The sequence below is a fragment of the Spinacia oleracea genome, chromosome 1 (genome assembly GCF_020520425.1).
Source record: "Spinacia oleracea cultivar Varoflay chromosome 1, BTI_SOV_V1, whole genome shotgun sequence".
NCBI classification, from domain to species: domain Eukaryota; kingdom Viridiplantae; phylum Streptophyta; class Magnoliopsida; order Caryophyllales; family Amaranthaceae; genus Spinacia; species Spinacia oleracea.
Genome location: NC_079487.1, coordinates 110,257,772 through 110,274,506, shown reverse-complemented (window position 1 = coordinate 110,274,506; position 16,735 = coordinate 110,257,772). Strand labels below are relative to the sequence as shown.

At 38.2% G+C, this 16,735-nt stretch overlaps 1 protein-coding gene across 1 annotated transcript; it reads right to left on the bottom strand.

Moving 5' to 3' along the window:
* Positions 1-11,753: 11,753 nt before the first annotated feature.
* On the bottom strand, positions 11,754-12,405 carry LOC110798627 (late embryogenesis abundant protein EMB564-like). The gene has a single exon (XM_022003816.2). It carries the CDS (start codon positions 12,205-12,207, stop codon positions 11,920-11,922), a length of 288 nt encoding a protein of 95 aa, XP_021859508.2. The 5' UTR covers positions 12,208-12,405; the 3' UTR covers positions 11,754-11,919.
* Between the last annotated feature and the right edge of the window lie 4,330 nt (positions 12,406-16,735).

Here is a 16,735-nt window from a genome sequence, read left to right as displayed (position 1 = left end):
TCCCTGGTGTGGGGATCTCTCAATATACACCCGCAAGGTAGAGATTGAGGGTTCGGGGGACTGTAACTACCGAGAGGAGTAATTCGCTCGTCGATAACTCCAGAGGCAGGATATCCTTACTAGCTCAGCATAAATAATTGAAGGGACATGCGTTAACTATTAAACTAATCTGAGTTGATTTTAGCAATATGCAACATATAATACTAATTCGATCGTGATTATCTGATTTAAATAGCATTAAGGGACCTAGCATGATAATCCAATTTCCCAAAAATATTATATTTGTTAGGCGTGATAGAACAATCAGATTAGGTTAGTTTAACAGTTCATAAAAAGGGCGAGGAAAGCAGTTAAATCATCGAAAAGGGACACATTACGACGCACCCTTGAGAGGTGCGTCACGGTTCTCAGAAAACTAACCACTTTGACTTTGCTATTTCTCCTTTTTATTTAACGAATCTCAATTATGGGACAGGATACGTTATGTTCGATTTATGGATCGATTGCGACAGAACGCGTGAACAGTTTCGCAGCGAGAGGCTCAGGCTAAGGGGTTTAGAGTCAATACTCAGAATATATTATGTGTTGTTGTGTGTTCTTTCACGTCGAAACTAGGGGCCTATTTATAGGGAAGAGTTCGTGGAAAGATAGGATTGCAGAGTTCTAATCCATAAAGAATTAGGAAAAAAACACGTCCCAGGTAATATTCGGCGCCCAGCTCTGGGCGTCAAAGATTTAGGCGCCCAGGGCTGGGCGTTGAAAATAGAGATCCATGTAATTTCAGCGCCCAGGGCTGGGCGTCAAAGATTTCGGCGCCCAGCTCTGGGCGTTGAAAGTGATGTCTGGGCCGAATTCTTTGTCAGATTCGGATTCCTGAAATCCGTAGAGTTTGAGATTAATTCGAGTCTTTTAGCGCGTATCAATTTTGTGACGGAATGCGTCTGGGCCCGTTACGAACTCTAGGCTCGTTAGGATTTCAATTAATACGTAACTCTTATTTCCGAATCATATTAGGAATAGGATTCTCGCAGTTTTCTATCTCATTTAGGATTTATGTTGGAGTGCAACACCTAATTCTGACAGGTTTCTATCTTTTATGATTTGCCACTTTTAGACGCTACCTTTTACGACAGTTACTATTTTTAGCAGGTTTCCATAAATAGCAGGTTTCGGGTGAAATGAAATGGGGAATCGAGATTCGTTTATTTTATAGGAGATGTGTCAAGTGGAGTTTTTATGCTTTCATCATCGAACCTTTCCCTTGCGGGAACGGGGACAAAAGTAGGTGTCTACAGTTAGCCCCCACTTTGACTGAGTCTTGGAGTAAGACGATGGTCAAAGTATTTGACGGAGTGCGTCACACAAGCCATGGTGTATGTGACCTGTTTTGCGAGGGTCTCACGAGCCCCCGAGTGATAACATTTGACTTAAGGGTCATCACTTGAAGTGTCGACATATCCCTCACGTGTCATTAGGATTTGTCAACTGATAATATAGAAACTTCCTCACTTTGTCATTGGAAGGATCTAAAGATGCGTAGAAACTCCCTCACTTTGTCATTGGGAGTAGCTACAGAGTTTTTCGAAATCAAAGCTATAAAGTGTAATTGGGCCTGGCCAAGCCCAATCACGGGGTAAAACGTTTTTAAAGATTCTCATTTTCAGGGCTAGCTAAACGAGAAAACCCCCTTGTTTTTATAGGACGTAAAACGAAGGAAAATCCAGCACATCGTTCTTTTTTGGAAAAACGAAAAACCAATCCTTTAATTTTTGGAAAAAGGGAAAACCAATCCTTTAATTTTTGGAAAAGGGGAAAACCGATCCTTTAATTTTCGGAAAAAGGGAAAACCGATCCTTTTATTTTCGGAAAAAGGGAAAACCGATCCTTTTATTTTCGGAAAAAGGGAAAACTGATCCTTTGATTTTCGGAAAAAGGGAAAACCGATCCTTTAATTTTCGGAAAAAGGGAAAACCGATCCTTTGATTTTCGGAAAAAGGGAAAACCGATCCTTTGATTTTCGGAAAAAGGGAAAACCGATCCTTTAATTTTCGGAAAAAGGGAAAACCGATCCTTTAATTTTCGGAAAAAGGGAAAACCGATAAAAGTTATCGCTGCAGCGACTAAGGACCTGCGCTGTTAGTGACGCAGACCCCGCCCGCTGAAGGTGGGCGAGCCTGTCCGCTGAGGGTGGACCCCTCGTCCGATAGAAGTGGACGAATCTGTTTTGATGTTTTTGAAAATAAGGACCTACGCGGTTTGTGGCGTAGACCCCGCCGGCTGAAGATGGCGAACCTGTCCGCTGAGGGTGGACCCCCCGTCCGATAGAAGTGGACGAATTTGTTTGAAATTTATTTTGCTTTTTTTTTTTGAAAATAAGGACCTACGTGGTTTGCGCCGTAGACCCCGCCGGCTGAAGATGGCGAGCCTATTTTAAATTTGAAAATTTTATTTCTTTCGAAAACTGAGGACCTGCGCGGCTTAGTGACGCAGACCCCGCCCGCTGAGGGTGGGCGAGCCCATTTTGAATTTCTTATTTTGCCTATGTAGAAGGGCTTTTGTGATTACAACCTGTTGGTGGGTCGTAATATTTCCTGATTAGATGTGTCCTATAAGTGGGTCCACACTGTGTATTTTTTGTTTAACAATATATTTCTTTGAGATATCCAAACACGGGACTTTGCACAGCGTAGTCTAGGAATTTTGTTTTAACTTTGCATACTTTTTTTTGAAATATATATTTTCTTTTGAGCCCCCAAGCATTCGTGCTTGATGGTCATTTCTTGTCAAAGAGGTTCCTTGGGGATACGCATTTTGTAATGTCCTTGATCGTGTTTTGGGATCGTAAGTGCGAGCGATCTTTGTAGTGGTGTGCTATTCTTGACAAAGTCGTGAAGTGCGACTTTCAGTAAGGAAATCGGTAATTTTTGAGTCGAATGGATGCGGCAGGGCCCAACAGAAGTTAGGGCCTTTTTTGAGCCTGGGTTCATTTTCGGCGCCCAGGCCTGGGCGTTGAAATAATTCACGCCCAGGTGGGGCGTTGAAAGTGTTGTTTGGGCTGGTCTTTTGATGACACAGTTGGCCTCTTGTTCATTCGTTTATTTCACTTGGAAGTTCTATGCATTCTCTTCTCTTTTGTGTTTTATTTTTAGAACGTGATGACTTTTTTGAGAAGCCGTAGCCGATTGGTGGACTATGGTGCTTGTCGCTTTGGGGCGATTATTTTAAGGAACCGTTGCTCTTTAAGGCGTACAGTTATTGCGACAGTTGGGCGAGTCTATATGGCCCGAGGAACATACCTTGAGGCGTAAGACTTTGATCGCTCTTGTATATATATATTTTTTGAATGCGTTCGTGAATGATGATATGTATGTGTGAACGAATGTTCATAGAATGGCCGTTGTGTGCGGTCCATTAATCAGTTTGCTTGAATCATTTTTTTTTAGCAATGACTGATTTTGAATAGTTTGCTTAGAAGTTTGATAGGGGTCAGGTCCATTCATGAAGTGGGCTCAAACATCGTGCCCTTTCGATTGTTCAAACATTTGCTTCGAGATTTTTTATTTTGTTATGGTTGTTTCGTAGCTAGGAGCCCCCAAGTATGCATGTTGGGATGCTTCCTTTTGGCGTACGATTTTGTAGGTTCTTTCGAGAAAGATGCCTTGGGGTTCCGCTCGTGTAGGTGCGAGGTATCCCTTTCATGGCAGGCAATGTTTTGCTACCTTTAATCCTTAATGTAGAAGTCGTGTGGCTTGCATTTTGAATTTGGGCGATAAGTAGTATTTTTTGCCTCTTTTACACATGCTCTTGGTCGTGCCTACATTAGTGCAATATGCCTTACTCTTTTTTAGACTTGTACCGTGGGACGGTTTAATTTATGGTGCAACGTAGGCTTGTGTGGCCTAACAGCGTGTCTTAGAACATTCCTCCAGGTGTTTGGGATATCATTATTATTTTTGCATTGGAGTATTTTATCATGCCTTGTTCAGGTGCTTGAATAAGTGTGGCACCTTCTGCGTGGGTTTGCACGGCTTATTACTTCGTTCGATGCGAGGATTCATAGGTGTTTCTTTCTTATTTTTATATCTGGGCAAAACTTGGCTAGCAGAAAGATTCAGCGCCCAGGCTGGGGCGTTAAAGATATCGGCGCCCAACTCTGGGCGTTGAAAATGATTTCTGGGCAGAATTTTGACAGTTTTTTTTTATTCTCTTTTTTTTCTTTCGCTTTTGCTTTGGAACGATGTAGACTGTGTAACGGGCGCTTTATAGGGCGAGCGTTATGTGCAGTGGTTTGATCGGAGTTTTGGTGACTCGCGATTTTCAGTTACCCTTGTTAGTGGGGCGACTTTATATACACTAAGTAATGCTTAGAATTTGGGAGGGGTTGCAGCCATTCTAAGGTTCGTTTTACATGATTAAAGCTTAGGATTGTGCCCCTATGATGTATGTATAGCATTACCGTCGAGAATTTGCGATAAAATCGTCATTTCGAGCATTTTTAGAGTGTTTTTCTCAAGCCCCCAATTGTAGCTACGGGATTGGCTTAGTGCTATAATGCTTTGCATACGTTTTTATGCATTCATGGTGACACGGATCATGAATAGTTTGAACCAGACTCGTTTAGTGCGAGGTACGTTCGAGTAGTGACCTGCTACTTCTCTTGTAAATGTCGTATTATGCGACATCGCCATGGTCAAGGTAGTAACATGTGGAAGTGTGCCTTGACCAAAAGCTAGGTGCCTTTATTTACCCATAATCATATTTAAAAAATCTTTTTAACTCACTTGCAACGTTGAGATAAATGCATACTAAGCTTAAACCAACGACACTTTATTATGTTCGAAGAAGTCTTTAAAAATCTTTTGAAAATTATTTAAAACCCGAGTCCTACTGTGTACAATCCGAGGTGTCCTAAGTAGGTTGACCTTATAGAATGGTTCGTACAGGATTACATGAGTGAATCAAAATACTGTTACGATTTTTGGAATGCTGTCTAAGGATTTGCTGGAAGCTAGGGTGCAGACGTCAAGATATTACTTGTGCCCGTTTGGCATATGCTTTTAGGCTTTTAGGGTCATCTTTTCCAGAATTGCGGGAATATAAACCGTGTTCAAATTGACTTAGATTTACTTGGTGTATGTCTGCACAAAAGGTCAAGGTATACTTAGTTCTTTCCCTAGCTCTTTCATTTCACTTTTTAGCCCCCAGTTGCTGTTATGTCTTCCCATTAATGATGCTTTCAGATTTCGATTTTAGATGCCCATGTCATATTCCTGAGTAGGGTGAGCCTTGGTTAAGTGCCAAGTCCTATTGACAATATCTGATTTTTTTTTTTTTTTTTTTAAGGGGATTAGCAAGCATTCTAATTACCATGAACGGGTGCCCTGAGTTCGAAGGAACGATGGGGGGACGCCGTAGAACAATCTTTTTCATTGCAAGCTTACTGCCTTTACTACTTGTTGGCGATTATGACTGTGTCTAGGGGTGAAAGAAAGTTTTTAAGCGAACGACTATGTCTAGTGGTGAAAGAGGGTCTTTAAGTGAGTTAGTTCGCTTTAGGGAGGGTCAAGTAGAGTATTTTAGAGGTCATGGGCGCTTGCGCTAGCCCCCATTCAATTGAGGCAAAGCGGTCTTTTGAGTCTTGGCTAAGTGCCTAGGAGTGTGAGTGCTCCTTCTGGCAAGGGTACGTGCCCTTTATTATTTTTCGATGTGTGCTCATTTTGGCATCTTGACGACTTAGATTCTTTCTTTGACTTAAATTTTTCTTTTGACTTGGGTTGCAAGTAATTAAATTTCAATAAGGGACTTTATTTCTTATTCTTGTTTTTCTATAGGCTTTAATATTTTTACAAATTGGTTGGACCGAATCATGAATTGCCTACGTATCCGCCTTAAATAGATTTAATTTGGAATCAGGTCTTGCGTAGTTCTTAGCCAGAAAATGGTTTCTTAGAATGCCGAATTTGATAAGTATGTTCTGAGGTGGAAACATATTATTTGAAACGGTAGAATAAGTGAAGTTTATTATTATTTTAATCTACTGATTTGCCGTAAGCCAAAAATTTGTTTTATATATTTTTTGAGTACATGTATTTTTTGGTGGTACGTATGTCTGAATACGTGTTGTACCCCTCCAAGTGTTCGTTTTTTTTCCGTGCATGTGCGGATAAAATGACGAGCACTTCTGGACAAAATTTGGCGAGCAGAGAGATTCAGCGCCCAGGTTGGGGCGCTAAAGGTTTCGGCGCCCAGCTGTGGGCGCTGAAAATTATTTCTGGGCGGATCTTTTTTGTGCGCTAAATGCTTCTTTTCCTTTTTAGACTAACTTTTAGAGGCGCTTTGCAAAGTTTGCTTTTGTATTATTTACATTTTTTGTACTTTTCATTTGTCTTTTTTTTTTATATTCGTGACTCAAGACGGTTTGAAAGGCGGGTTGAATGAGATAGGATGATTTGTATAGGTATTGGTCAAGCATGAGGATTATATTAGCTAGGGTTCACAATTTGCAGCCTCGAACTAGTGTCGTGAGTTTACATCAACTAAGGCCAATGAGTAGTATGGGGACGGCTCAAGGGTTTATCAACAGGATGTATCCACACAAGTTATATGGTCATTATGCTAATGGTGGTGTAAGAACAGGTTTTGGGCTTTGGAAATAATGGGTACGACGCACGTGTCAATGGCCGTGCGTGGTTTGCGGTTGACAACAAGTTCAAGAACAAGAGTCGAGGTAATGGTTTCTTGGGTTATGGCAATGAGAACATGGATGGGTTAGATGAGCTGAACAGGGGCCCCAGAGCGAATGCGTCTAAGAGCATAAGGATTGGAAAGGGTAGACATCGTAGAATTTTATGATCTGGATTGGTTGACTCAATTCTTTTCCTTCGTTTACTTGGGTAGGTTTCGCACTTTGGGAGGTACGGGCTAAGTATTTCATGGCTCTTTTTCGCTCTCCCTTTTCTCTTTCTCTTTTTTAAGCATTTCGTGGATTGCTCTCTTCGCTCTCCCTTTTCTCTTTCTATATTTTTTTTCTTTTTGCATGGGATTTCTCCCCAGCATAAATCCTTCAATTTTTTTTTATTTGGGCTAAAAGGTAGATGGTTATGGTCTTTGAGTCACGAGGCGAGACTGAGTGAGCCTCGTTTGGTAGGCCTATAGTGGACCTTTAATTTTAGTAGGCCTAGGGTGGACCTTTAAATTATCTTACTTTGCAAGCGTATTTAGTCGTTTCTAAAAATGTGCAAATAGCGTAGATTCAAAATGTTGTTTTTACCTTATTTGAAATTTAACGAAAGAATTACATCGAAAATAATTTTTTACAGTTTCCGGGATTTAATTGGAAGTTGTGATTTAGCCTCAAACTTTCATTAATTTTCTGATTATAACCCGTGTAGGAATACAAGGAGGTGGCCTAGACTCAAAATAATGACGTGGCGTAAGCCTATAATACTTGACCAAGCAAATCTCAGACTTAGGCTAATTGGACCATAACTTTTGTTGGTTGACACTTTAGATTTTAACCCTTGGGTGTTCATTTGTCATGCGCCATTTTGTTTAATGTTGGCAAGGTAGTTAATTGGGGAGATCGGATTTTTATTTTTGTAAGACTAGAATCATTAGTGCGGCTTCTCTCTTAGTGTGTATTGCTTTACCCCAATGGTAGCCCTATTGGTATGCCGATTTGGGTATTTTCATGGTTGGTCATGTTGCATTCATGGAAAATCTTTTACTCCGTACTTAATAGTATTTCAAGGAGTGAGTGACTCGAGAGGACTATGATAATCGTGACCCAATGTGATTATAAGCCTTGAGGCCATTAATTTTGCCAATGGTATTGATACCTTAGGTTCACTTTGGGGGTTGTGCGACTATGGGGGAATGATTTTCAGAATGTGACTGTTTCCATTTTGCAAATACTATAATATATTCTTTTTATTGGTGAGAGAGTATTGAGGCCGTGGATTCTTAGCAAGGGATGACAATTACATATGGGTGCTTATTGATTTAAATGTTAGGACGGGAGACTCAATATGTTTTAACCTTTTAACTTGCAGAACGACAACCAAGCATTAGGACCGATTCTATGGATAAGACAACTAAGACTTAGGATTTGGATTGTACTTTGGCATAGCCTAGTCTAGACTCGGATTTATTTGAACATTTATTTTTTTCTTGAAGACTTTATTCGAACATTATTTTTTGAGTATTTTGCCCATGTGACATTCAAGGTCGTTTAATTAGCATGCTCGGTTTTGGTGCCGAACATCGTCGTCGTAAGAGGCCTAACAACGACACAAAGAGTTATTTTTTTTTTTTATTTTTTAGTCGCTTTTAGAGTCGAGTGCCTTTTCATACGCCCTTGCAGCAATTTTTACGAAAAGTTTTTTTTTTGCTACGTATATTTTTTCATGCGCGGGCACCGAGGCTGATGTGCCTGACCAAAAGGCCAGGCAGCAACTTCAGCGCCCAGCAGTGGGCGTGAGAAATATTGGCGCCCAGCCAGGGGCGTTGAAAATGCGTCCCTGACTGGTACTCGTTTTCTGTTCGCGTATATTCTTTTGTTTTATGCGACTTAATTTTGCGTGCTTGCCTAATAACGTCCTTTACGCGTTGTGCAGCGTTTGTGGGATTCGTTACAGGCCATCCCGAGCGTCGCTTTTTTTGTGGCGATCGTTCGGGCTTGCGGAACACGTGTTTCGGTATAACTCTTTGGCCAATTGGTTTATGAATGTTTGAGCAATTTTTAAGGTCGTTAGTTTTCTAGCATTATTTGTCTAGCATTATTCGTACGCACAATCATAACATAGTCACATAGTTCGCTACACATAACTACATTACAAACATGGATTTGAAAATTAAATATGTCACGTAGTTTATGATAGGCTTCTATGGGTAGTTTATTTGCGCCTGGCTTGGTACCGCTTCTATCGTAGATCCAACACATGCCCCGGTCGAGGTAGTGTCTTCAACAGACGAATTTCGCTCAAGAGGCCAACCCGCAAGTGCAAGCCAAGGGGGTATGCAGGCGAGAGGGACCTAATGGGCGAGCGATTGGGTTCGGGATAGGTGTACTACCTGCACAAGTACCGAGTGGGAAACATGCGCGGCGTATGCACCCCCCTATTGGCGAAAAAAAGGTATCCTTAGTCCCAACTCCCGAGGGAGCCGAGATTCGTTATGATGTTCTGCCCGTTCACATTAATATGCTGATTTTCAGGTCGTCCCAACTTGATGGGGAAATAAACGCGGGGTAGGATCATTTCACCCTTCGGCTATTTTGATTACCTACAAGCACGAGTATTTCCTTCACTATCCCCAGTGGAGTCGCCACTGTGAGGGGGTCGAAAAAGCGCGAGGCTAATGCGTGACATTGTCCCTCGTGGGTGTGACGATTCTTTTTATTCAATCAAGTGTAATTGGATTTCCTGTGAGTATACACCCAATTGACTAGTAATATAGGAGTCGTCATTCAGTTTTTAACGACAATGAGAAAAACTGACAAAACCCGGTTATCGTGACATAAAGGGAGTGCAATTATGTTTGACCACGACGGCCGTAGGTTCCCTTGTGATCCCTGGTGTGGGGATCTCTCAATATACACCCGCAAGGTAGAGATTGAGGGTTCGGGGGACTGTAACTACCGAGAGGAGTAATTCGCTCGTCGATAACTCCAGAGGCAGGATATCCTTACTAGCTCAGCATAAATAATTGAAGGGACATGCGTTAACTATTAAACTAATCTGAGTTGATTTTAGCAATATGCAACATATAATACTAATTCGATCGTGATTATCTGATTTAAATAGCATTAAGGGACCTAGCATGATAATACGATTTCCCAAAAATATTATATTTGTTAGGCGTGATAGAACAATCAGATTAGGTTAGTTTAACAATTCATAAAAAGGGCGAGGAAAGCAGTTAAATCATCGAAAAGGGACACATTACGACGCACCCTTGAGAGGTGCGTCACGGTGCTTAGAAAACTAACCACTTTGACTTTGCTATTTCTCCTTTTTATTTAACGAATCTCAATTATGGGACAGGATACGTTCTGTTCGATTTATGGATCGATTGCGACAGAACGCGTGAACAGTTTCGCAGCGAGAGGCTCAGGCTAAGGGGTTTAGAGTCAATACTCAGAATATATTATGTGTTGTTGTGTGTTCTTTCACGTCGAAACTAGGGGACTATTTATAGGGAAGAGTTCGTCAAAGATAGGATTGCAGAGTTCTAATCCATAAAGAATTAGGAAAAAAACACGTCCCAGGTAATTTCGGCGCCCAGCTCTGGGCGTCAAAGATTTAGGCGCCCAGGGCTGGGCGTTGAAAATAGAGATCCATGTAATTTCAGCGCCCAGGGCTGGGCGTCAAAGATTTCGGCGCCCAGCTCTGGGCGTTGAAAGTGATGTCTGGGCCGAATTCTTTGTCAGATTCGGATTCCTGAAATCCGTAGAGTTTGAGATTAATTCGAGTCTTTTAGCGCGTATCAATTTTGTGACGGAATGCGTCTGGGCCCGTTACGAACTCTAGGCTCGTTAGGATTTCAATTAATACGTAACTCTTATTTCCGAATCATATTAGGAATAGGATTCTCGCAGTTTTCTATCTCATTTAGGATTTATGTTGGAGTGCAACACCTAATTCTGACAGGTTTCTATCTTTTATGATTTGCCACTTTTAGACGCTACCTTTTACGGCAGTTACTATTTTTTGCAGGTTTCCATAAATAGCAGGTTTCGGGTGAAATGAAATGGGGAATCGAGATTCGTTTATTTTATAGGAGATGCGTTGTCAAGTGGAGTTTTTATGCTTTCATCATCGAACCTTTCCCTTGCGGGAACAGGGACAAAAGTAGGTGTCTACAACGCTCTCTATCACTTACTCCTCCTCTACGCTCTCCACCACTTCCTCCATGCTCTCTGCCACTTACTCCTCCTCCACGCCCTCCACCACTTACTCCTCCTCTTGATCGTACTGCATCTCCTCAGCTCCTTTGCAGCTTCTCACTCCTTTGCAGCTTCTCACTCCTTTGCAGCTTTTCACTTACCGGTGCCAAAGAAATAGCTCTCATAATCATCGTCCCGAGTCAATTGCCGAGGAGGATGAGGCCTCAATTTCATTGTCCGAGCATGTGAAGAAACAACATAGAACTTAGATTTTAGCTACATTAGAAACTTATGTGTAGTCTTTTGTTATTTTTGCTTGTATTGAAACTTTTGAAAACTCATGTGTAATGTAATGTAACTATTAGAACTATTGTAAATTTTTGTTTTGAAAATTTTTTGTTTGCAATTTCTATTTTGTTGCCTAAGTGTTATGGTTTGGTTGGTTGGTATGATTTGTGGGGGTTGTTGGAGTTGATTAGTAGAGGTTGTTGGAGGTCTTATAGTTGTTTGAATGCTTACTATTTGGCAGGAAGATTTTAGCCATTTTCTGGCTGCAAATTAATTTTAGCCCATTTCCTGGCTGCAAACTGCAAAGAACAGGTTGTGATATGTGTGGCATCCAAAATCGCCAATTGAAATGACGATTTGATTTTAAAGCAAAGTGGCATATGAGTTGGCGATTTATACTGTTGAACTGCCAATTCAAATGGCAGTTTATTTTAAAATAAAATCGTCATATCAATTGGCTGTTAAGCTGAACCGGGAAAAGAAAGTTCGCTTTATTTCTTCCATACTAACGTGAACAGTATGTAGATAAATAAGTTAGAAAGTAGCGTTTTTAGTAATTATTGGATCTTTAAGCAATATATCGCTCCAAGAAGAGGAAGTAGTTGATAATTTTGTTATTTTCCTAATCTTTGACCTTTAAGGGACGGATCCAAAAAAAAAAAAAAAGTTGTACAATCTTTTAAAGATGGCTCGAGTAAGTTACAACAAATATGCTACACAAAAGCTTGCTAGATAGCTAGGTAGTTTTAAGGAAGTCTTCTGAACTTGATCTCATCAACGGGGAAACTTCCCTCGGCAGCCTTTTCCCCGCCACCAGACTTATCAGTCGCACTAAGGTCACCTTTGCGGCCCATCTCCTTGCCGCCTTGGGTGCCAATTATTTGCTCCCCTCGAGTCTGGCCGTGGCCACCACCTGGACTACGACTTTCGGAGAGGTTCTCTGTGGTAGCCTCTAAGCCGCTCTGGCCACCCATAGTGCCACCAGGGAACACCGCCTGTCCGCTTTTTGCCTTCTCATTTAGCTCCTTCCTCATCCTCTCTTGCTCAGTTGATATTGTCACTTATTTAATCAATCACCAACAAAATTAAGGTGCTAAATAAATTGTTTAATTAAATTTGTTGTATAAATGTCGTACATATCAAGGGATGATTATTAGCTGGATAACGTTAGACTTGTTTCATGAATGCATTATTTATTTATATTATGCGTGTGGCGGTGTGGGCGGTCAAGTAATGTGGATGAGGTTAAGATCGAAAAGAAAAATGACAGGTGGTACTGGTACGGTGCGCGGTTACGTATAGATATCGAAAACGTTGTCGATTTGTTGTGCGACTCGTGTTGTTTCCGTGGTAACTTCAGATGCTGACATATTCGCGTATGTAAACAGTAGAATACTCCGTAGTAGATAGGTCGGATTCCAGAATTGTATTCTTGCTGGTTCTTTGTTCAAACTTTAATTATACGTATTGTTATATGAGACGGTATCATATACGGAGTACTCCGTATAAGATCAATTTCTTATCAAAGTGATATTGTATGCTACTTCCTCCGTTCTTTTTTAAATGACATAATTATTTATACACGTTTGCCAATGCATGATTTGAAACATTAATATTTTTAATTATGTATCTAAACAAATTATAAAAAGTTGATATTTAAATAATATTTACTGATACGAATCTAATAAGACCTCACACGACTATGTTTTTTCTTATGTATAAACCACAAAAGGAAGTCAAGGGTGTTTGTGTGAATATTGTCTAAAACTCCAGTGTGTCATGTAAATAAGAACAGAGGAAGTATTACTCTATTAGTATTAAGCATATTTATAATGGTTGAAATCTAAATATTTAATCACAAGTGAGTTGTCACGCATTGGAGAGAAAGGAGAAAAAAAATACCATCTTATAAGACTTACTCTTATTACCGTCACTTGGTTTTATTGTGAAACCTCTATTAGACTTATAACTTATAAGTGGACCGCTACTTCTCATTGGTTTGTTCATAGCCATTTCATATTTATCTGAAATTTAACTTCTATAAAATAGTTATAATTTTTAATCAAGTAATTCCTCCGTCCCGGAATATTCGCACCGATTTGACCGGCACATAGGTAACTTAATTGACTTGGTTATTTAATTAGGTGATAGTTGATATTAAGTATTTTATTAATATAGTTAGTGGGGGATTGGTGTAATTTTTTAAATTTTCTTTAGATATTAGGAATACAGGTGGGACCTTAGTTTTTTTGTTTTTTTATGACAAGAGGTGGGACCTTAGTTACGTGAGAGAAACAATAAAAAATTAGAAAATATATCATTTATAAAAACAGAGCAAATATTTCGGGACAGTTTTGTAAATAAAGCGATGCGAGTCTTTCGGGAAGGGGGGAGTATTTTCTAGTCAAATATTTATCTTTTTAATGCCATCAACCATAGTACCTTGCGCATATGCGGCTCCCATAGAGGACACTAGTATTCTATGCACGCAATGCGTGCAGATATTTTTAAAAATTTGATATATACGCAAGTATGTTCTAACGTTCTATAAATTTTTTAACAATTTTTATAAGTGTATTATCGATATCTTATGTGGAAACCTAACTACCTAAGTGCTAAATTACCAAACTAAAGTTTGATCATAATGAACTAAATTACTAAAATAATACTTCAATGACTTTCTTCTCTAATTTGTTAATTAAAACATAGTCATATATACACGCTACACATTCTTAAAAGTATGTACATTTTCTAAAACATGTAAGAAAATTTATTTAAAAATAAAGAAAAAAATATACATATTTATATGTAATGAAATCTATTTAGGAATTAATGTAATAACAAATAAACTAAAATAAACGTAAGAGATTGTGTTTTTACTTGTTCATTTTTTATTTTTTGCGTTTTTTGCCGTAAAGTGCTTGTATAACCATATAAAATTAGGGTATGATTAGAGTAAGACTAAGTTTAATTTTGTAATAAAAAAATGTAAGATTGAAGGGATGAATTCCAATTTTTTTTTTAATTTCCTTAATAATTGCTTTCATGTTTGCTATAGGAATTAAATTAAATTGTTGTTGACTTTTGGTTGTACGTGCATTGAAATTTCATTTTTTACAATATGATATTAACTATCAGTTTTTAGAATTATTATAATTAAATTAAATTAAAACTTATTAAGTGTATTATAGTCTATTCCACAAGGGGACTCCAAAAGGCCACTAAAATGACCTCATAAACTCCCTTATAAAATAGAGATATATATCTTATATGCACGAGATGCATTTGAAATTATTAAACTTAAAATTGTATTTTTACTTAATATTGATGTATGGGCGTAAGCAAAGATCTTGTACATACTACGTGCAAATATACTCTTATAGTCTTTTCTACATAATCATATCTTACCATTCTTATGGAAAATAAATGTCATAATAGTTTCCTAATTTTATAGAAAATCAAAGATCTCCAAATATTAGACCATTAAATTTTACGTGTATGGGGATTAGCCCATAATGCTGACACAAAAAAACTTTCCTGATTTGTTATTGATTTTCAGTTTTTAAAATCTATAGATAATCAGATTTTTAAATCAATAAATAATTAGTTTTTTAATTGAATTTAATTGTGAATTTTTAGAGGGTAATTTAGTTTTATCCTAGGGGGACACCAAAAGTGGTGTTACCAAAACACCCCTCCCTTATTCACTTATATTATAGAGATTAAAGATTCGTTCTATTCGACTTATTTTGTCTGAACTTATCTGGATTTATTTTATCTGAAAAAACTTATTTTGTCTGAAATAAATATGTGTAAAAATATCTAGAAAAACTTACTCCCTCCGTTCTTTGTTTATTAGTCCCTTTTCAGTAGTGGGATTTTTTCTTTATTAGTTCATTTTAGAATCTTTCCTTTTTTGTACAAAAAGTATTCTCCTTTACCCTTATATAACAATTGTAATTCCCTTTCCGTTCCAAATTAATATGCAAGTGTTTAATTTATTTTCTAATTTAACAACACTAAACACTCCACCTACCCATGTTTTCTTAATTTTTTTTCTCTCCTACCCACACGGGTTAGAGTTCACATGCAAGATGTCATTTTAATGGATTGTTAAAATATTTCATAAGGGACTACTAAACAAGAACGAAAGGAGTATTTTTTTTCTCAACTTATACTATCTGAACTTATTTAAACTTATTTTATCTAAAATAAGTCAAAATAAATAGAACAAAATAACGCCTAGGTGGTGAAACGGTTTTAATTATGAGTATAAGACGGTCAAATATTTTTCTTTTTCTTTTATAAAAGATGGCCGTCAAGCTATATTAAATAGTCTATATGTCTATATGTAATGTCACTCGTCTGCTATCTAACCTACATCTTAATATGTCTGATAAATTTTTTAAGGGGAATATGTCTGATAATTAACTAAATATCGTAAATCTAATAGAGGATTAACTACACTTTAATTTTCTCCATACAACTATGTGAAATTAGGGAGGAAAATCAAATTAATAAAACAACTTATGCAAGAAATCTCAGATTCTCAGTAGTTTCAAGTTCAACCAAATGTGACTACGTAAAGAAACCTTCACAAGTTAGAACCGAATTCCGTGACAACAGGACGACAATAATTGACAATTGTACGTAAATTATTTTTTAACAGCTACTTTTTTTTTTTTTTTTTGTAATTATCATCCGATTCACATTTAGAGCTAATCCATATTCATAGCGAATTTTAGGTGGATAAGTTTCAGTCTCTTCTCAATTATTATTGTGGAGGATCGAATATGCAGTCCACTCTACCAAGTTCAACCTCAGTCTGAAGGAATTATGTCCTTAGACATTTCCGGCAATTACTAAATACAAATAGGAATTAATTATGAAGATAATAAGTTAATTATTTTAGTAATCATATTTGCTTGCTAGAGAATAAATGTGATTAGTAGGACAATATTGATTGGACCTACAACTAAAATAATTTAATCCTATAAGGTCACACATATAAGCACTAATTGGAATGGGCCCAAAAGGCCCGATGGAACCCGGTCTATTAAGGGAAAGAATGTTGGGCTTTGGTTTTGTGTTAACCTAAAACTCTCACATTATAATAGTTATAATGTCAGGGATTTAGAAATCACGTTCATTCAATATATCTGACAAAAGGAAAACACAAAAACCTTAATTCTAATTCTCAAAACGCCGTACATCCCAAACAAAGCAAGAGACAGATTGTGATCGTTCTCTTCCGTACTAGCATACGTGGGATTCAATTCGTGCTTGTGGACTGAGTAGAGGAGCAACAAGTGGGGCTCTAAGATCTTCGAAGCTTGCATACGAACGGGAGAACACGCTTCAAAGGTGATTATTCTTTCGACTTAATCTGATCTATACTATTGTTATGCATGAGATCCTGTGATAGATGTTAGGAAATTATTTCCTAAAATTCCGCTTTATGCATCTATATGTTCCTACACAGTCATCATTAAACTAACAAATAATAGGTTATTTAACAGCTAATTAACTAATGCCATCTCATACGTAAGAAAATAAGTTGAC